At 34.6% G+C, this 20,222-nt stretch overlaps 4 protein-coding genes across 4 annotated transcripts; 2 read left to right on the top strand and 2 right to left on the bottom strand.

The window, feature by feature from the left end:
- The first annotated feature begins 846 nt into the window (after positions 1-846).
- Positions 847-3,834, top strand: LOC130669329 (dynein axonemal assembly factor 4-like). Its single transcript, XM_057472141.1, has 8 exons — positions 847-1,022; positions 1,126-1,363; positions 1,429-1,627; positions 1,718-1,857; positions 1,953-2,227; positions 2,306-2,406; positions 2,824-2,977; positions 3,628-3,834. Exons 1-8 carry the CDS (start codon positions 903-905, stop codon positions 3,832-3,834), a joined length of 1,434 nt encoding a protein of 477 aa, XP_057328124.1. The 5' UTR covers positions 847-902.
- Positions 3,453-4,600, bottom strand: LOC130669331 (uncharacterized). The gene is made up of 2 exons (XM_057472143.1): positions 4,459-4,600; positions 3,453-4,372 (listed from the first exon to the last, which is right to left on the bottom strand). The coding sequence occupies exons 1-2, from the start codon at positions 4,518-4,520 to the stop codon at positions 4,030-4,032; spliced, it is 405 nt and encodes a 134-aa protein (XP_057328126.1). The 5' UTR covers positions 4,521-4,600; the 3' UTR covers positions 3,453-4,029.
- Positions 4,601-7,222: 2,622 nt separating this feature from the next.
- LOC130669330 (uncharacterized) lies at positions 7,223-9,304 on the top strand. The gene has a single exon (XM_057472142.1). It carries the CDS (start codon positions 7,504-7,506, stop codon positions 8,023-8,025), a length of 522 nt encoding a protein of 173 aa, XP_057328125.1. The 5' UTR covers positions 7,223-7,503; the 3' UTR covers positions 8,026-9,304.
- Positions 9,305-9,714: 410 nt separating this feature from the next.
- Positions 9,715-17,693, bottom strand: LOC130669328 (nucleoprotein TPR-like). The gene is made up of 3 exons (XM_057472140.1): positions 17,327-17,693; positions 10,251-17,150; positions 9,715-10,152 (listed from the first exon to the last, which is right to left on the bottom strand). Exons 1-3 carry the CDS (start codon positions 17,496-17,498, stop codon positions 10,031-10,033), a joined length of 7,194 nt encoding a protein of 2,397 aa, XP_057328123.1. The 5' UTR covers positions 17,499-17,693; the 3' UTR covers positions 9,715-10,030.
- Positions 17,694-20,222: the final 2,529 nt, after the last annotated feature.

The following is a 20,222-nucleotide window of genomic DNA, read 5'->3' as shown; positions in this document are numbered from 1 at the left end:
AATAGTTGATAAGATTAGATCACAGTATATATGTAAATAATGTTTAAAATATTCCATGGAAATTGATGATTTTTAATACAGCTCTTGCGGCAATCAAATATATATATATAAATTTGGATATAAAATTATCAGTATAATAAACATAACTTAAAATCAATAAACTTAAAAAATATGTAAATACATATTTAATCTTTGTATTTACGTCGTCAAAAAAAAATAACAAATTTTTTCATCAGTTGATTTTTTAAAATACGGACGGTTGAATAAAATAAGAACGATAAGAAAATATTAAGACGGGATTTAAGATAAAATTCTTTGTCCTATTCTTATCAGAAGGCCACTCCATCCAAGCATCTCGGTGTTGTTTTGAATCGTTTGATTTAGATTATCATAAAAAAGTATACAAATAAAAAATTATAAAAAATACGTCGGTTGGTTCGGATGTGACTCCAATATCTTCCGAAAAAATTTGAAATTGTTGCAGAATTGAATCCCATTGGACATTACTTCTGATTATTTCTGTTTTCATTTATAATAAATATTTATGTATCACAGAAAAAAACTGACATAATTAAATTTTTTTCTGTATATTTACATATATTATATAATCTCAGTCGCTAATAACACAGCGGTACTTAAAAAGACAGTAAAAAAAGGCGGTTTTAATTTAAAAATTTTTATTATTGATAAAATTTTTTTTGCATCAGACCTAAATTTAAAAAAAAAGAACCTGGTTATAAATTATCAAAATTCTTGTTTAAATATATACTGTCGATATTCGACTTTTACTTTTCAAAACGCAATGTTTGATCGATAACTTCATACTAGTGTTATCCCTCTGATCACACGAGTAATAAATACATTAACAAATCAAATTTATTTAATTATTTAAATAATTTAAAATGCCAGTGATAATAACTGATTACACGTGGCGGCAAACCGCAGAAGAAATCATAATATCGGTGCCAATTAAAGGTAGTCCTAAAAATATTGATGTTTTTGCAATTGATAATTATTTGAAGGTATGTCACATATGAATTTATCACACGTAGTAATTGAATTAGTTTCAAAATAAATGAAAAAAAATTGTTTGATTAAAATATTAATGCAGTGAATTATTTTTAGATAAGTTACCCGCCTTTCATACTTGAATTATTTTTATGGAAGAATATTATCGAGGAAGAAAGTCAGTGTATATTGTCGGAATCATTGGCAACACTGACGTTAAAAAAATGTGAAATAGAAGAAGAATGGCCGAGTCTTATTGAAGACAATTTAAGTAAAGAAAAAAAACATGAGTATCGTAGTCGAGCTCTAGAACACGCGCGTCTGGCTGCTGAGAAACGGGAAGAAGATAAAAAAAGTAATTGTTTTAAATGTTTGTCAAACGATTTTTTTATTTTCTGGTTTACGACTGATTATTTTTAGGAAAATATCGAGATCTAGGTAGACAGGCAGTAAGAGAACAAATAGAACTCGACTCTAAAGTATTGAATAAAATTAATGCGACTCGTGATTCTCATAGAAGAGAAGCCATGGACGAGTTTGAAAATTGGCGGAAAAATTCAGAGAAAAAAATTTTTTGCGATGAGAAAGCTGTAGAACAAGAGAACAGGAAGTCTTACAAGTAATTATCGTAATTTTAAATCATTTATTTTTTATTTAAGTTGAAAGAGTCAATGAGCTACTTGAAGTTTTTTTTATTTTTCTGTTCAAGAGCTCCACTTAAGTGGTTCAAAAGCGAGTCTGATGATTCCCGGTCTACTGAATCCCAATCTCTGCAGGCAATAGAAATTGATAATAAAGAAACTGATAAAAAAAGTACTTCGGTAAATGAAGAAAAAAATTCTCTCGATAGTAAGATTATTAAATAATCATTCTAATAGACTTAATAAGCATGACAATTTATAAATCACATAAAAAAAACCCACTTTGCCTGGAATCCCCGACAGATGAGAGGTCATCAAGTCCAATAAAGCAGTTAGACAAGCAAAACCGTATCCTTGATACGTCTTATAAGGAAAGAGAAGCCGATAGTAAACGAGGAAAAGAAATAATCGATAAACTTCTAACTGGTAAATATCGTATTAATAAAAAAAACAATATCTTTGACAAGTCTGACGTAAGTATTCCTGCTCCGAGGGAATCTGGTAAAGTCACAGTAACATTCTCGGAACGTGTATTTCCAACTCCAGCTAGAGAAAGTTATTATCTAGAAGAACAAGAGGTGAGATGAGACAGATGAGTAATAAAAAAAATTATAATCACATCTTAAGATTCTTGCATGCGTTGTTTTATTTTGTAGTGGCTTGAAAAACAAGCCGAGGCACGAAGAAAGTGTGGATTTATTTCGGAGGATTTGAGAGTTGAAGAACAAGATCCTCAGTGGCTGAAAGATAAAGGAGAGTAAGTTTTAGTTTTAATTTTATTGTTTGTAAAAACTATTTTAAGATGACGGCTATTTTTTAACAAACTAAACATTTATAAATGGAAACAAGATAACGCTGAACAAAAGCAGTTTTTAAATAGGACATAATTTTAAATTTATAATTCATACTACAGTTTATACATTACTCAATAATGAATATTGATGATATATTTTTTTAAATTTTAATAAATTAATATGGTCATACAAAGTTATCTTCTCTGTTATGAATTAAATTTCATAGAGTTGGGAGTTAAAATGGGGATAAAAAATTCTGTAATTAAGTCATTAAATATCTGTGATTGATAATAATGAGTTTTACTAGTAATTAATCATCCATGCTTGAGTATTGATTATTTAATTAATTGTTTCTTTGAATTGTATATTTTATTCCGCAGTGAATTTTTCAAGGTCGGCAACTATTTAGCGGCAATAAGTGCATACACTCATGGTATCAAGCTGAGTGACAAGATGTCAAGTCTTTATGCAAATAGAGCAGCAGCTCAATATGCTTTGGGAAATTATCAGAGGTGTGCTGAAGATTGTTCTAAGGTAAATAATTACTCCCATATAACAATTCGCGGGAAGCGCTACCTTATTATAAAATAACAATTGACTTTTTTTCTGTAAAAAATCAGCGGAGTAAATCCGGAGCGAATGATTGTTTATCCGAATCGAAGTGAATGCGGATTTTAATGAAATCCAGATCACTCCGAAATTACTCCGCTGAAAAAATAAACTCCGAATTTACTCCGTATGCGAAGTGATTTTTTTCAAAACTCCGGAACTCTGAGTAATTGTGTGAATTTGGATTGAATTAAAATCCGTAATCACTCCGAATTTACTCCCAATTTTTTAAAGTATATTGGAATAATTAATTTAAATATTCAAAAAACTTGTACAGTATTATGTTAATTTATCATACGGCGATTCTTCTACTTTAAAATTTGTAATACTGCATTATTATCTAATTAAAATTTTTTTCAAATTAAACTAAAATTTTTGGGTTTCAAAAATTTATTGAGAATAAAATTTTAATATTTTTATTCAAAATATTTAATACAAAATTAATAACTTAATGAAAGAGTCAGTTTTTACATTTCAATGGTATCGATTCCTTACAGTATAATTTTTTTTTATTACGTAATGATTAATTTAATTATTGTTATTATAATTATAAAAACATAAAAAAATTCAAACAGGCTCTAGAATTAATGGAACCAAAGTGCGAAGGTAATCGTGAATCACGGGCCCGGTGTCATGCCCGTTTTGGTGCGGCTCTCTGTAAATTGTCGGCACCTCAGCACGGAATTCCAGAATTAGAGGCAGCCCTTAAATTAGCTCCCGACAACGAGACTATTAAACGTGATTTAGAAGCGGCAAGAAAATTCTTTCAACTTGCCAATTAAGTGCAAAGTACACGAGTACAATTTGTAAAAAAAAAAAAAAAAACAGTATCTAAGTGCTACAGTTTCTTTAAAAACCATCACACGTAAAAATTAAAAAAACACATTCCACAAACGTTAATTGCTTAATTGTGAAATGTTAAAATATCAATTAAAGATAATTAATAAATCAATGGATAATTAAAAAATCAATGGATGTTAAAAATTTTGAAAAGGCTCCTTGTCTTTGTCAACACAAGCGCACTTGATATGCTCAACAGCATGAATGATTTCATGATGCCGGTCTCGTTGCTGATCGATCCGATGCTTCACCATAAATACAAGACTGACATTACGCGATTGTACTGGTCCGCACACTTGATTTTCTTGGGCACAGCATCCAGCACCATCGCACCGAGCCAGGACTGTTGAAACAGGATAAAATATTTCATCAGGACTTGGACCAACTGACAAAAGTTCTTCAATGGGTACAGCTCGTGGTTGCGGTAACGAACATCTGAATTGATGAACCAACTGTACATGATTCAAATAACTGCTATCTCTATTAAAAAATTCAAATTTAAATTTAAATTAATAATACGCGCGCAAAAAAAATATTTCACTTAATTCATTAATTCAAATTCTTACTTATGATTAATTTTTGAATGACATCCCAAAACTCCCAAGATCAAGATCAGGCGCAGTATCATAGTTGCAATTACTTATATATTTAACAATTCACGTACTTGATAAAATAATAAAATAAAAATAAATTTATATGTAACAGTTTCACTAGACTGACCGACTCAAGTGTTACTCGTTCGTGACTGAGCTGAGTACAAGTTTAAGAAATCAAGAAGAGTAAAGTGAAAACGAGAGACTCTATTTCACGAATCACCAACCGAGACTAACGTTGACCGTTGCTTTGCTGAATCCTTTCAACCACAGCTTCTCCAATTTATCGCTATACGTACACGCAATGTTCTCAACACAATCAACAATCAACTTGTATTTATATTTATGTATACACATATAAAAAGTCCATTCACATCTCCATCTCCAGTGAAACAAGAGCCCAGAATTATCACGACCACCCTCTCAAATTATATTATATTACCCGTCAACTGCTGTTACAAACATATGTACCCCCTCTTATTTTATTTCTCTTCATTACACGAGTCCTCGGGCAGTATTTTTATTTTTTCACTTCAGTTAGTGCTGGTAAAGAATTCATGGGGTTCCTGGAACATGAAACAGATAATTATTATGGTCCTCAGCATTCCATTGGTAATTTCTTCTTCCAGTACAACGAATTATTTCATATTTTTTAAATATGAAATTCAATATAAAATTTAATTGAATAAAATAGTAAATAATCCATCGGTTAATTATTTATTAATAATTTATAATTAATATTCATATTTTATGTGATATATTTTAGTTTACTGAAATCAATAAAGAGAAAGTATCTATATATATATGTATATGATGACTGTATAGAATACCGTTATAATTTTTTAGCAATAAACTAAACGGAATACAGTCTGAAAGTAACTGACGTCATGTAAGTTACATATTAGATTGTCTACCACGGAGTCTGCTATATCATTTCATTTAAACTTAATACCCCGCGCTTGTACCACATCATCATTGCTGACGTTCCTGAGTACATAATACGAGATCGCGTCTCATTTTTCAATTATTTCTGCTTATAGCGAATTTAACTCAAGTGAAATCGATTGCGTCATCGATTAATTTATTGCTAAAATCTAAATAGCCCACTGGCATTTTTTATTTGAAATTCAATACCACTGTTTAAAATAACCATATTATGATATTTAAATATTAACATATTTATAAATAAATATCAAGTTATAAATTGTTGGTATTGATAAAATTTATATATGCATTGATGTTGTTTGATAATAATTTTTTTGCTGATACGGAAAAACAACTTTTAGTTTATTAACATAAGTTTTTTTTAGTAATTATGAATAGGAGATCATTGAAATTATAAACTAATTACACATATGTACAGACGCCAGTACGTCGCGACTTAATAATTTTAATTTAAACAAATAGTAATTAATTTTTTGAGTGACATTTGAAAATTAATTCAAAATTTTCTTTAAAATAAAATTTTAAATAAGACACAGAAAATAAAAATTTTTTACCCGTCCTCAGAAATTGTCTTTAAAATGAATTGAAAATTTTTTGGCGCTAAGAAATTTTTTTTAGTCCTGAGAAAGTTTTTGCTTTTAATTCAAAATACAAAATATTTCCCGCGCGAATAAATCCATTTTTTCTGTTTACGCTTTAATTATTTTAAACAATATTTATATATTTAAATAATAACAATATATGACGTAAATATCTTAGAATTGAATCAACAATACGAACTAATTGACTCAGCTGATACAAATTTAACATATTGATAACAGCGCATTAAAACGGTAATCAAAATATTTTTCCCGCTTCCTGCGTCTTCCCAAGTAATTTAAAAAAAAAATAAATAAATACTACTCCTCTGAAAATTATATACTTGTCACACGAAACCTACAATTATTTTCAAATCATAACAACAAAATTTTCCTTAATTAGAGATCTCGTGACTAGTCAGAGGTGATAAATTCAAATTACTCGAGGAAGAAATAATATCTTCTGACGCGTAAATTGACCGAAAATTTAAGTTACAAAGTCACCTTGTCACGAAACTAGTTTCCTGTTAGAATCTGCAACTTCCTGTGGAGTCATCAGCGCACCGGTAACACGTATTAAATATTTTACGTCAACTGGATCACTCATTTAAGCTCACCGTTAAATGATTCGTCATCCATCATATCAGATTTTACTCGACATATTACACGCGTGGATATTTACGTCTGAGGAAAATTACTTGGGACGAAAAATAATAATGAGTGAAAGATTCCCGAGGACTGAGGCTGAATACAGAGCTGATGTAAAAGGAAAGGGTTCAAAGTATTTCCAATGGAACCATGGGAATTCCCCATGACGTAGGTACGGAGTAATGAAAGCCGGTCCAGTTTCATTACTCATTACTTGCTATCGTTTATACTTATCTTTAACTTTTAAACAATTGTTTTTTTTATTACCCAGTCTTCAATGGAAACATAAAAATTTAATGGTTTAATAAACTCATTCTAGTTATCGATAATACTTCATAGAAGTGCAATATGAAGTCATAAATTCACATAAAATCTATAAATAAACAATATATTCTTTTTTAATAGACATGATTATGGGAATTGATGAAGGGTTGGCATGAAAATAAACCGATGATTAATAATTTATATGAAAAAAAAATTTTTGACCGCAATGACGATCGTCTTCTTGGTCTTGGATTTCACATTCACCTTAAAAATAATAAAAAAAAAAATGTCTATAATTAAATTACGAAAACTAACAATGAATCAAGCATTGACTGGACGTGGTGGATCACAAGCATGGAGATGTTGCTGCGTCGTGTGTAAAGTAGTTTGCGAGGTATGAGGCAAGGGACGCTTGAACGCGTATGTATAAATACTCGATCAACCAGAAAGAAGCTCTCAGTCAAGTCCGCAGTTTCATTACTCCAAGTCCGTTTTACCAGCACCTCTATCTAGTTCACCACAAGCTAAAGTGCCGGTCAAGTGTAAAAACTATCATATTTTAAGTGAAGTTAATGACATAAAAATGTCAGGAAGAAATAATAACTCACCTGTACATGGAGCTCTTAAGCTTCTTATCTTGACCAGTACGATTTTATACAGTGTCCAGTGTGTTCTAAGTCATCAACCATCGCCGCGGAAAAATCACACCTCGCCGCGGTCAGCTCTGCATCTTCCAGCAGTAGAGCGAGCCAGAAAATTCCGATGCACGGAACCACAGCCACGTGCTTATCATCTCAAAGATTTGATGGACAGTCAGGGTCTGCTCGAGTCTAACGAAACACCAAATCTACCAGCTTACCTGGTGATACGTCGGTGTGACGGTTACTCAGGTTGCTGTGCTTCGCCTGAAATGATGTGCATGCCCTTGGAAGATTCGATCGAACATGAGGAACTAGACGTTCAATTTTGGAGCGTTAACACCAAAAAATTTACGTTCAAGCGAATTACTGTTGAGCAGCATCACAATTGCAGTTGCGAGCCGGCTAATAATACAGAGAGAGAGGCTTTGGAGAGCAAAAGACCACGGATTACTCTGGTGTCTTAAATTTAGAAAAATTTTAATTTTTAAATTTATTGTGCAATTGTTCAAATAGAATAATTATTATTATCATTAATTATAATAATATAAGTGATAACATTCTGATGGCTGTGATAACTTGACTACTTTATTAATTTATTTGTCTCGAATATATTTATTATTCGTAATATTTTTTAGTCGTTTTTTAAATATATATTTCTGTAGACATATCATAGTTATTAAATTCCAAAGACATTGCGTGGGTGTGTTGTATGTCTGCTGATAATTTTTACTGCTGTCTAGTATAATAGTAAATGTATAGTGTAAGTGTTAAAGAAGAATCACTTTCAGGTGACGGCTTAACATACCGTGATACTTTTTATTACCACGCGAGTGATTCAAAATTATATATATATAAATGTAATAAAATAATTGGCAATAAGCCCAAAAAAAACGCATTGACGCCCTCGTGGCGCCAATGGTCTTGGAATATCAGATAAATTAAATTATCACAAGATACCTGTTGGTGACTTTTTTGTTTGAACATCAATTAACACTTGAACAAGTGCGACTAACAGCTTTAAAAAAAAATACTGTATCTTATAATTGTAAAAAAAAGTTGTGATATTTAAATTAGAATAATTTGTGAATAGTAAATTAAATTAATGAGTAGTAATACGATACTTGACACAATGAAATGTACCTGTTATATTTCATTTTACAACTTGGATGGTTGCCTTAAACTTTTTGCCAGCAATGTGCATTTTATAAATGTATTATTATTTATCTCCATCATCATTATCATCAGCTTGCTTCTATAAATGTATTGCGTGAGTGTGAATGTACCAGACGTAAGACAATTTATTAATTTTAAATAAATTCAAATAATTAAAATGATACTGAAGTCAGCCAACGTCTAATAATTTTTGGATTTTTTTAAAAATCATAAATTATAAAAAAAAAATATTTAAAAGAATTGCACCTGTAGTTTTTAAAATTTTCGACATGTGCTTATTTTTAGTTTTTGTTTTTTTATAATTGATTTGCAAAAAAAAAAATCCGAAAATTACTAATCGTCTACTAACTTCAGGATCATATAATTAAATTTAAAAAAATGCGCGTTCTGATTTTTTATTTATCTAAATATGCATTTTTTATTTTTATTCTACTTACAGTTTTATTATTTATTCAAAAATTTAAAAAATTCCCACTTGTCGGTGACATTGCAGTCATAAGTGTGAATGTAACTAAGTGGGAATTTTTTAAATTTTATAATAAATAAATAAATAAAATGTAAGTAGAATAAAAATAAAAAATTCATATTTAGATAAATGAAAAATCAGTACGCGCATTTTTTAAAATTTATTTATTTAAAATTTATGAATTGTCTCGTGACTGCTACATTGACACTCATGTGTATTGCAAGTTTTATTTATGCTGACTATTTATAAATAATTTATGACTTTAATTATAAACAAAAAGCATTAATTATAATTAATAAAAATGATTAAGTTATGAACCTGATTACCACGAATTTGTATTAATCTTTAATACCTTCATTTAAATAATCAATTAGTTATAAATTGCCGTTAATTTAAATAATAAGTTACTTCACAATATTATTTATATACATGAGGTTTATTAATTCCTTTCAACTCTTATACATATCATATATATATTTATTTATATAAAAAAAATCCAAGAATACGACTTAATGTTAATATAAAAAATTAATTAATCAATTAATATTTAAGAGATAATGCTATGGAATTTATGGAATGACCCACGTTTACGTTTTCATTAATTTAAATATAAATTTACTCTGAGTGTTTAAACGACAATTTGTATTTTTATGAACCCGTCAAGATAACAATAAAAAAAAAATATATATTTATCTAAATATTCGTTAATTATAAATACATGTGGTACTGGATATTTATATAAATGTCTTAAGTGTTTACTTTGAGCATAAATCATCAAATTTACTGCTTAATTTTTTTCATCACTACCGTAAACTAATTAGTTTTTTTTTTTAATAACGAGGATACCCATATTTAGTGGGACGCATGCGTCGTCCTCGGGAGCCACGACCACGTGCTACTTCATTGTTGACTCCTCCTCTTATTCCCCCTGGATGTCCTCGATTTGATTGACCTTAAATAATTTAATAGAAAATGAATGAGTAAAAAATATTTAAATTAATAAAGAGATGAAGGGATCAATAGGTGATAAGTAATGGCTTGTTGGCTAACCTACTGCTCCTTGACTATTGTCCCAGATAATTGGAGTGGGTCTTCCCGCTCGTCCGGTACCACGAAATGTCCGGTTAGATCTTCTAGCTGGAGAGCCACGTGCTTCAGCGGTACCAGAAGCCGGGGTCCCGGATGCAGCGGCAGCTGCGGCAATAGATCTCTGTCGTGTGTTGATAGAAGGACTGGCTTCGGCTTCACGGCCTTCTTCTTCGGCGTCTTCCTCGTCAGCTGGCACGTCAATGGAGTCATCGTCGACATTGCCAGCGGTGGCAGACGCAGCAGCTTCGGCAGCCTGTTGGTCACTTTCTGAGCTCACTCCGTCGTTGGTTGTGGCGGTACTTGATCCGGGCACTGCTTCCATTTGCTCGGTTTCTTGATCAGTTACTCGGATACTTGGGACTGGAGTTGTTTCAATACCACTGTCGCTTGAAGGTCCAGCGGCTGGAGAACCAGAAACTGGAGCTTCTTGTTCTTCAGATTGCCCGCTAGTTGACGGAGGCAATTCAGCGGCTGGCGATACCTGGAGAGGTGTTGTGGGTACACTGCGCCCGGTTCCGCCGTCTTCTAGCTGCGTTAAATCCATTCTGGTGTCATCCATACCTTCTTGAACGACTTGAGCAACACCAGAGCCCGAGGGTGCAAACATTGTTCTCACATTAGCCGCAGTGGGAGTGACCAGAGTTGGTGTTGATGATGCTGCCGAGTCTCCGAATGTAAAACGACCTTGAGGAACTTGGGGAGAGCTGACAGCTTCGCCGAATCCATCGCCACGACGTGGTACAAAAAGAGTAGGAGTGCTGGGTACAATACTGTCATCACCGCCGTCTTCATAACCCTGCTGAGGGAGCAAAAAATGTTGCTGTTGACGAGGCATAGGTGCAATACCACGAGAAGATCTTGATACAAATGCCGGTGGTTCACCAGTTGGTCCAGCACTACTGATGGCCTCAGATTGCTGCTGAGGAGGTTGACTAGTCGGAATGGTTGGCTGTGCTTGTCTTGGTACTTCAACATTTCGTGAATCTTCCTCTAAAATTATTTCTACTTCATTATTATCACCTTCTACTTCACCTTCAACACCATAAGGCATCTCTTCCTCCTCTTCTTCTTCCTCTTCCTCTTCGTCCTCTTCCATCTCTTCATACTGATCATTGTCAAACTCTTCTTCTTCCTGAGCTTGATGATGACTACCACCTTCGCCTTCATCACAATCTACCACAACAATACAACCTTCCTCACCCTCTTCATCTTGATCTCGTTGACTGGAAGTTGGTACCTGATACTCAACATCAGATCCGCTGGTTGTCGCAGTTGATGCCAGTTCTTGTGTGCGGATTCTTTTAACTTTTGGACTGGGTAATTGTTCAGATCGACTGTGTTCAGTTCCTTCAACGACACCAGATCCAGATGCACAGGTATCCAGACCACGTGGTCGTTTGTGTCCACTTGAAGCCTGTGATGTACTGACAGAGGGTGTAGAACTGCTGGCAATTGTTTGTTGTTGTTCACTACCAGTCGTCTGCTGAGGTTGTTGCTGCTGTTGTTGCTGCTGTTCAACTCTTGGACTCACTAAAGCAACAGTCTGAGGTTGCTGCTGTTGTTGCTGTTGGTCTTGAGGCTGCTGAGCTTGGGATTGTGGCTGTTGAGCTTGACAAGGTTGCTGTTGCTGTGCCTGTTGTTGAGGCTGCTGCTGGTTATTCATATTTTCAACATTTTCCGGCTCTTCACGTTGCGTCGATTCCGCGGATTCACTCAGTTGCGGCTGGACTGCGAGCTGGCGTAAATTAGAAGGCTGTTGTGATACAGAACTACTTGTGCTTGCTGGTTGATAGTCAGTATGGCTACTGGTAGGAGAGCTGGTCTCCGTGGTGTGAACAACTTGCTGCTGTTGTTGAGGAGCAACAAGCACTGGATTATTAGCCGTCGTTGGTAAAACTGCAGCAGTACGAGACTGAACGACGACACTCATAGGTCGAATACTGGCCAGAGGAGTTTCAGCACGGGCAGACATTGGTTTGATATTCGCAGTAGGCGGCTCAGTCACGTTGACTCCACTTACTCCAGCTGCTAATTGTCTTTGCAATTGACCAACTCGCTGAAGAAGAGTCTCTTTTTCAGAATTAGCTTCAGCTTTCTCATGTTCCAGTCGTGTAATACGTCCCTCAAACTGTGATTTTATCACCGCAAGTCTTGCATCATGCTCATTAGGATCAGAATCACTGCTACCTGAATCAACTTTCATTTTCAATTCAGCCAATTCTTTTTCACACTTTTTATTTGACTCTGTAAGCATCATAATTCTCGTACGCGCACCTTTCAACAATTGCTTTGTTCTTTCTTCTTTATCCATACTTGTCTTGTTCATATTCTCAATTTCTTCTTTCAAAACTACAGCTTCAGCTTGAATAGAAGTTATTTGCTGCGTTAGCTCTTCAACTTTAGCAGCCAGTTCTTGATTCTGTTGACGCAATTCTTCACGTCCTTCTTCACGCAGTTGATTTTCACGTTCCTCGGTGACAGCGACATCTGCATTGCTCGCAGTTTGATTTTCTTCAGATTTAGCTTTTTCTTCTTCCATTGTCTTCGCCAACTCTTCGTACTGAGTCTTGTATTTCTTAGCAATTTTACGTATCTGTATCTCCTTGTTTTTAACATCAACCAAAGAAGCTTCTTTATCTCCAAGTTCTTTTTGCAATTGATCGAGATCTTTTTTGAATGTCGCGGAATCTTCAAGAGCTTGATTATAATCTTGACCAAGTTGACGTGCTTCCTCAGTAGCTTTAGTCAACTGTTCATTCTGACTTTGTATCTGTTTTTGGAGCTGAGCAATCTTTTCTTCAAGTTTAGTTTTCTCCGTCTTCAATGCATTCAATTCTTCCATACGTTTAGCATGAGTTTCACGCTCGGATGTTAGCAATTTGCTGAGATTTTCACGTTCAGTCTGAAGCCGTCTCCAATCTTCAGGACTTGCTTTGTTCGCACGTTCAACAAGAGTGTTTGCACGCTGTCTCCACCGCGTTGCTTCATTTTTCAAGCTGGAATTCTCTTGAACCATTGCCTCATTCTTCCCTGCAAGATCACGAGCTTTTTCACGCAGTGGTACAACTTCTTCAGACAATGCTGACACCTGGGTACTTAAGTCTGTTACCTTGGCAAGCAGAGAATCACGTTCTTCCCGAAGAATTCTATTGGAATCAGCAATAGCATTGAGTGTCTCAACTTTACGTAATAAGTCAGCATGTTTTGATGTCGTAACCACGTCAATTTCAGACTGTTCTCGCTGATTAGTCAGCATCATTTCACTTTCCTTAAGACGTTTTTCAGCAACCTCGGCCTGGGATTTAAGTCTAAAGTTCTCGGCTTTAAGGACATCCAGCTTAGTCATAGCAAGATCTTTTTCACGTCTCAAGTACTTCATAACTCTCAACAACTGTTCAGCTGACTTGGAATCTTCTTCGAGTCCAGTCAAACTGCGATTCATGGCACTGGAATCTAAACTGGTATCCATGGATTCTTGTCCACCCAAAGATGATCTGTTGCTCTGCATAATCGCAGTACGATCACTCAATTCTTGGACTTGATTGTGAAGCAAAGAGTTCTGGGCATCAAGATCCTCAATTCTCTTTTGCATCTCTTCCATGTCATTTTGTAGCTGCTGCTCACGTTCACGACACGCCAGACGTTCAGCTTCAAGGGCTTCAACTGCAACATTCTTCGCACGAGTCAGTTCATCCATTGTCTTTGATATGTTTTGCGAGTCGGCACGAAGTTTTGCAAGAACCTGAAGATCTGTTGAATGGAGTTGCATCTCACGTGCGTATTTTTCTTCCGCTTCTTTGGCTGCTTGTGATGCATTGAGTAGATCGCTCTTCATTAATTCCAACTCTCCCTTTACTTCATCCAATTCCTCGAGTTTTGCTTCAGCAACTGCGAGTTTTTCCTTCAACTCAGCATCAGTAACCTGCTGTCCACTCTGTGCCTGAGACAATTCACTTTCCAAATTCGCCACCTTCTTCTCCAGAATAGAAACTGCATTGCGCGATGCTTCGAGCGCTGTCTCCAATTCACGTTTCTGTTTTTCAAACTGAACAGTCATCTCCTTCAGTTGTGCCTCAGTACTATCAGCAATATCACCATACTGCTGATTTTGTTGTCGCGCTGTCTTTAATTGTTCCGTAAGTGATCTGATTTCCGCATTAGCGCTGGCTAATTGCATCTCCAACTCTTGTAATCTCTTGGCCAAATTCTCATCACCAGTAATAGGTTTAGCCCGTGACTGAGATATTGTTTCCCGCAATTTAGCTTCCAATTCATCAGCACGTCTTTCAGCTTCAGTTTGGGCAGTACGAGCTGCCTCTAAATCAGCCCGCAAACGTTCACCCTGACTTTGTTCTTCAGTCAGACGTTCTTGAGCAGTTGCCAGTTGTCTTTCTAGATGAGAAGTCAGCTCTCTAAAACGATCTTGCTCTTCTTGCAGACGACGACGTAACGCAGCGCACTCACGAATTGAATCATCAAGTCTCATTTCAGTTCTCAATTGACCTTCAGCTTGTACGCGTTCCAAGCTCGCTTTGATGGACTCAACGTCAGCCTTCAGCAGTGCATTGGTCTGTCTTTCACGATGCAACATCTCACGTTCCTTCAATAAACGCGACTCAGAGTCACGAAGCAGCTGTCGTTCTTGTTTCAAAGTCTCCAGCTGAACTTCAGCGCGAGACAAACGTGTTTGTGATGACATCGCATCGTCTTTCAACATAATAATGCTCTGCTCATGTTTACCTATTGTCGTGCTGTAATTAGCACATCGCTCTTCAAGTGATTTTATCTGTGATTTATACGTAGCAACATTAGATTGAAGTAAATTAAAACGTTCTTGGGATGAGTCAAGTTGTACTTTCAGTTTACAGCAACGTGTCGAATTGACCTCCGCTTCCTTTCTCAGTCGATCAATTTCCTCACCCAGCATTCGTTCATGTGCGGCCTTTTCCTTTTTATAAATTTCATACTCGTCGGAAGTTTGCTTCAATTTAACTTCCGTATCAGCCAATTTATTTTCCAGCTCTTTAATCTTGTCTTTATTTTCTTCAACAGTTTTATTATGCTTGTCAATAACTTCTCCTTCACAAGTATTCTTTTCTTCCTGCTCCATCGGCTCAACTTCATCATCATCAATTTCCTTGCCCGTTTTATTCAACGCCTGCTGATACATGGTCTTGTACATGTCTTTCTGCCGCATCAAATTCTCAACCATTTTAGTTTGACGTTCCTGTGCCGCTTGCATTTCGGCAATTTGATCAGCATATCTGTCAAGTTTTTCTTTAACTTCTCCATTGGTAACATCATCAGTTGCACGTTCAATCTCTTCCTGTCTCGATGATAATGAACGAACAACAGCCAAAAGTTTTTGGTTGGTCTCCTGTAGCTCTTCGATGTCTTTGAAAGTCACCAACTTCTTGCTTATTAAATCTGATGAAGCTAAGTCAGCGTCCATTGAACTGTCCATATTCATAGGAACAGTATTACCAGTACGGCTTTCTTGTACTTCTTTCAACAAGAAACAAACTTGTCTCGCCAAATCAGACAACTCAGTCTTCAATTTTTGATTTTCACGTGTCAAATGTTTAGCAATGCGTTTAGCTTCATCGTGACTCTCTTGCATTTGATTATTTTGTGCCAACAATTCATCCAACTGATTGGTCAGAGTCGATACATTCGACAAAGCCACTGAGTATTCTTCTCTCTGCTGCTGAAGTATAGGAGCACGTTCCTCTAATTCACGAAGAATAACTTCCATCTGTGACTTAAGTCGTTCGTTTTCTTCGCGTTCAACAGTTAATTCATTAACTGTGTCCATCAACTGCGTGTATATCTGAGTTAAACTCAAACCTTTCTTTAATATGCGGCTAGTAATTGCAGCAGTTGGTGCCAACTGTTCAACTGCCTGGTCTAGTCGTTCTTGTTTGATATTCTTAAGAAGTTCATTCGCTTGTTCCAATTCTTTCGTCATCTTTTCAATTTTTTCATCCTTCTGACTGATTAATTCTTCATAATTAATTTTCTGCTGCTGACACTCAGTCTCTAGCTCTCCGTACTGTTCCGTAGCTTGTTCCAACACTTCCTGAAGCGTTTTCACTGCAGTCGTAAATTCTTCAGCCTTGGAATTCGCCTCGTCAGCCATACCCTTGTACAAATCAGCAAGACGCGTCTGAGCACCGATTTCCTCACGGTAAGACGCATGCATTGACAACTCATGAGACCGTTGGTCTTCAACCTTCTGCGCCAACTCATCGCAACGTCGTTGGAGATTAGAATTCGCTTCACGCAATTGAGTCAAAGAATCATTACATATCCTGAGTTCTTCGTCACGCTGGGAGAGGCGCGTGTCTGTCAGCAGAGCACGTGAAGATGCCTCAGCACGTGTAGTCTGCAACTCCATTGATCTCTTGGACAATTCAATTTCTAAAGCACTGATCTGCTGGGCTGTAAGTGCTCTCTCTTGATCCAGACGTTTTTCTTTGTACTCGAGATTCATTTCGCGGCTACGAATCTCTTCTGCTTCAGCAATCGCTTGGCACTTGGCCGTTACTGCGGCCTGCAATTGACTGGACAATGATGTTATTTCAGTGTGCAGTCTCTCGACCTCATGGTCACGACGTTCGGCTTGCATCTGCAGAGTATCACGTTCGTCAACTGCTGCATCGCGCTGACGACGGAATTCCGATGTTTCTTTTTGTAGACGTTTGACATTCTCTTGTAATTTGTAAATTTCATTTTTAGCTTCGTCAAGTTTTGACTGTAATTCGTTAACATGATTTTCGGCTAATTCTAATTTTCCTTTATGCTCTTCTAAATCTAATTCACGTTCTTTGAAATCTTTTTGTAGTTTCTCGAGTTTTTTCTCTGGAATAATAAAATAAATATTTAATATCCAGTAAAAAGTTATTTATTTTACTGCTAATTTTACAGATTTGCCGCCAAAAATAATTTGCGCTGATAATGGCGTCATATTAAATAAATATTTCAAACTTATATTAATATATAAATAGATGAATAAATAAATATTAAAAATTACTTACCAAGACTTTGTCGATTGTGTTGAAAAACAGCTTTGGCGGTTATAAATTCTTCAAAGTGTTCATTGAAATAATTTCTAAGCTTGTTGGCGACTGTTTCAGAAACTTGGGTTAACTCGTCCTCAGTTAAAATCTTTTTCAAGACATCACAATCACCTTCTTCAGTCTGCTCCATTTTATATTAATATTTTTCGTGCTGATGCACGAGATAATAATTAATAAATTTACTTATATAAATTAATAATTATAATACTTAAATAACGCCGGATATTTTTTTTAAACCGGTACTTTTTTCTGCTTGCACGTACGAAAGAAAATGGTGAATGGAAGCACGATGCGTGTTGTTACTCGTCTCTCTCCTCTCTCCTGTTTCTTTTTCTTGTAACTAAAAATATACAATGGCCGTGTTAGTAGAAGAGGGAGGTTAGGATAATTTTCATGTTAAATTATCAGCCTTAAGGAATTATTGAGAATCACCGGAAGCTCAAGAAGAGGACATGTGGCGCCGTCATAAATTAGCAGCAATGTCGATAAAAAGATGAATATTAGGACCTACAGTTCTTCCTAAACAAATAGATGGCTGTTACTGTACTCGTGAATTTCAAATTCGAAAATCAGCTGGATATCAGCCCTGTATTTATTCGAAGATGTAAATTTAATAAAAAAAATAAATAAGAAAAATGAAACTGAAGTTTGCCGATACCTGACATTTTTTGAATGAAAAATTCTCTAACTTTAAAAGAAAAAAACTTTTTTGAATTAAAAAAAATATTCGTGTTTATTTTTCTGTAATTTTTTGGTTATAAGAAAAAAAAAGTATATTTTTAAGTTATAATTTGAAAATTATGTGTTATACACGGAGAGAAATTTATGATAACTGTTCCTAGTACGTTTATGAAATATCATCCCATACCGATATGGTAATGATTACTTGGAATTATGGGATATAGGCCCATACTTTCTGGGAAAAGTTCCCATAAATATGGGAATAATTCCTATAATTATGGTAACAGTTCCCATATCGCATGTGAAAGAATTATGGTAATGATTATGGTAAACGTTACTATTCACACTCATAATGTTGTTGTTAATTACTCAATTACTTTATTTTGATAGCATTGTAATTTAATTATAAAATAAATTACGCGTTTATTATTGTTATTATTATCGTGTTTTTCTTTTGTTTACACATACATCAAAATGTACACACATATGAATCGTTTATTTGAGAAACCCCATAAGTCATGCTTTTTACAAATTGGGTTTTTTGGATTTTTGGGTTCTTTGGATGTCCCTCCATAGAAATCAATCAAAATATCCATCAAATCAGCGTTTAAAAAAAATTAACGGGGTGACAGCAATTTCATTTAATTGAGAAACTCCATAAGCCAATGACTCAAATAAACATATGCAGTTTTAGTTTTACAGAAATAATTTTTTTTGTTTTATTTAAAATTCGCGATTTTTGGGAAATTAATTTCAAATGTTTTATTGTTGACTGTTATATGACTAATTAAAATGTTTAAATTAATTATAATTTTTTGTAATTTCTGAGTTTCAGAGTTCAAATACATATTTAATACTTCATTTTATCAGTGTAATAAATGATTTGAGTGGAAACATTTAAAAAAACAATCATTTTGTAACTTTTTTCCGTTCGGTTGAGAAACCCCATAAGTCAATCAACTTTAAATAATTTTTTTAAGTAGTTTCAGTTAAAAAATTTAATTTTTCTTATTGGAATCTTTTTCAGAGACGCTAACATTATTGTATTCAATTATTTATTTATTATTTTAATGTCAAGTTTTTCTAAATTACATGTGATCCGAGACGTTTCTTACTTTACTGTCTTAAGCGTGTAATATACTATTTTATCTGTATTCGAAGATACTTTTATCACACTGTTACAACGCAATGTGCCAATTATGTGAAACGTCTGTTTTTAGTATGAAATCCCAGCGGAAAACCTAAAAAGGTTTGAAATTGAGAAACGATGCGGTTCCATCAAGGATAAATCACGCTTATGAAAAGTTCAAGCGCGTTCAAAGTTTCCCCGAACGCGCTAAAAAAATACAAGCCTAGCTGGACTTTTTAAGAAGCAAATTTAACACGACTGAAATGCCTTATTCAGTACCTGAAAGCTCTAATGACAAATAGGGCTGGTCACTGAAACATTTTGAATTTTTTATGAAAATAATCGCAGAAGTGGAAGAACAATCAGCTATTGTTCAATTTGATTTTCCTCGTACCGAACTCACTCGTTTAAATTTATTGTCGAGTCAATAATTAGTAATAAAATTATGACACTTTTCAATAAAACATATTGGGACATTGACCAGAAAACCTTTATTCTGGTATTTTACACTGATGAAACTCACTTTTTACTTGTATGAACGATATCTTAAACCAAGGAAGAATAGTACAAGTACAAGGACATATCAACAGTGAGACTGATCTTAATGCTGAAAAAGATCAAGTTTTATAAATTAAAATATTTTATAAATTATCTTACAATTTTTTTTCAAAGAAATTAGTTATATCAAATAACTTTTTCACTAAAGCAAACGAAATCATTAAGTATTACTGTTACTTTGTTGAATGACAGGAGAGAACTGCTGCCGAAATTGTTATCAAGTTCGGAATATAACAGTTCTGAGATATATATCTTGCCAGGGACACTACAAGCGGCTGGGCGCGATCTCGTGGCGAGTGTCGAACTACTCCCCTTGCTGTTGCCTAGCACCGGTGAATTTCCTCTCCTATATATGTATATATTTTCTCCCAAAAGTTTTTTGCTCGAGTTAAGGGGTAACGGTAACCGATTTTCAATTCAATTTAATTTACGGACAAACACTGGAAACCTAAAATAGAGAGTCTTTAGCGTTTTTTAAAACCTTAA

Source organism: Microplitis mediator, chromosome 6 (assembly GCF_029852145.1).
Source record: "Microplitis mediator isolate UGA2020A chromosome 6, iyMicMedi2.1, whole genome shotgun sequence".
Taxonomy (NCBI): domain Eukaryota; kingdom Metazoa; phylum Arthropoda; class Insecta; order Hymenoptera; family Braconidae; genus Microplitis; species Microplitis mediator.
Note: the sequence above shows the minus strand (reverse complement) of the source record. Positions and strands in the feature narration are given on the sequence as shown.

Bases quoted from the DNA above. Each gene is read 5' to 3' on its own strand.
- LOC130669331 (XM_057472143.1), bottom strand. From the start codon at position 4,520: ATGATACTGCGCCTGATCTTGATCTTGGGAGTTTTGGGATGTCATTCA. The intron at 4,373-4,458 runs GTAAGAATTTGA...ATTTTTTAATAG, and splicing joins CATTCAAAAATTAATCATAA to AGATAGCAGTTATTTGAATC.
- LOC130669329 (XM_057472141.1), top strand. From the start codon at position 903: ATGCCAGTGATAATAACTGATTACACGTGGCGGCAAACCGCAGAAGAA. The intron at 1,628-1,717 runs GTAATTATCGTA...TTTCTGTTCAAG, and splicing joins GAGAACAGGAAGTCTTACAA to AGCTCCACTTAAGTGGTTCA. The intron at 1,858-1,952 runs GTAAGATTATTA...AATCCCCGACAG, and splicing joins AGAAAAAAATTCTCTCGATA to ATGAGAGGTCATCAAGTCCA.
- LOC130669328 (XM_057472140.1), bottom strand. From the start codon at position 17,498: ATGGAGCAGACTGAAGAAGGTGATTGTGATGTCTTGAAAAAGATTTTA. The intron at 17,151-17,326 runs GTAAGTAATTTT...TTATTATTCCAG, and splicing joins ACACAATCGACAAAGTCTTG to AGAAAAAACTCGAGAAACTA. The intron at 10,153-10,250 runs GTTAGCCAACAA...AAATTATTTAAG, and splicing joins CAATAGTCAAGGAGCAGTAG to GTCAATCAAATCGAGGACAT.
- LOC130669330 (XM_057472142.1), top strand. From the start codon at position 7,504: ATGTCAGGAAGAAATAATAACTCACCTGTACATGGAGCTCTTAAGCTT.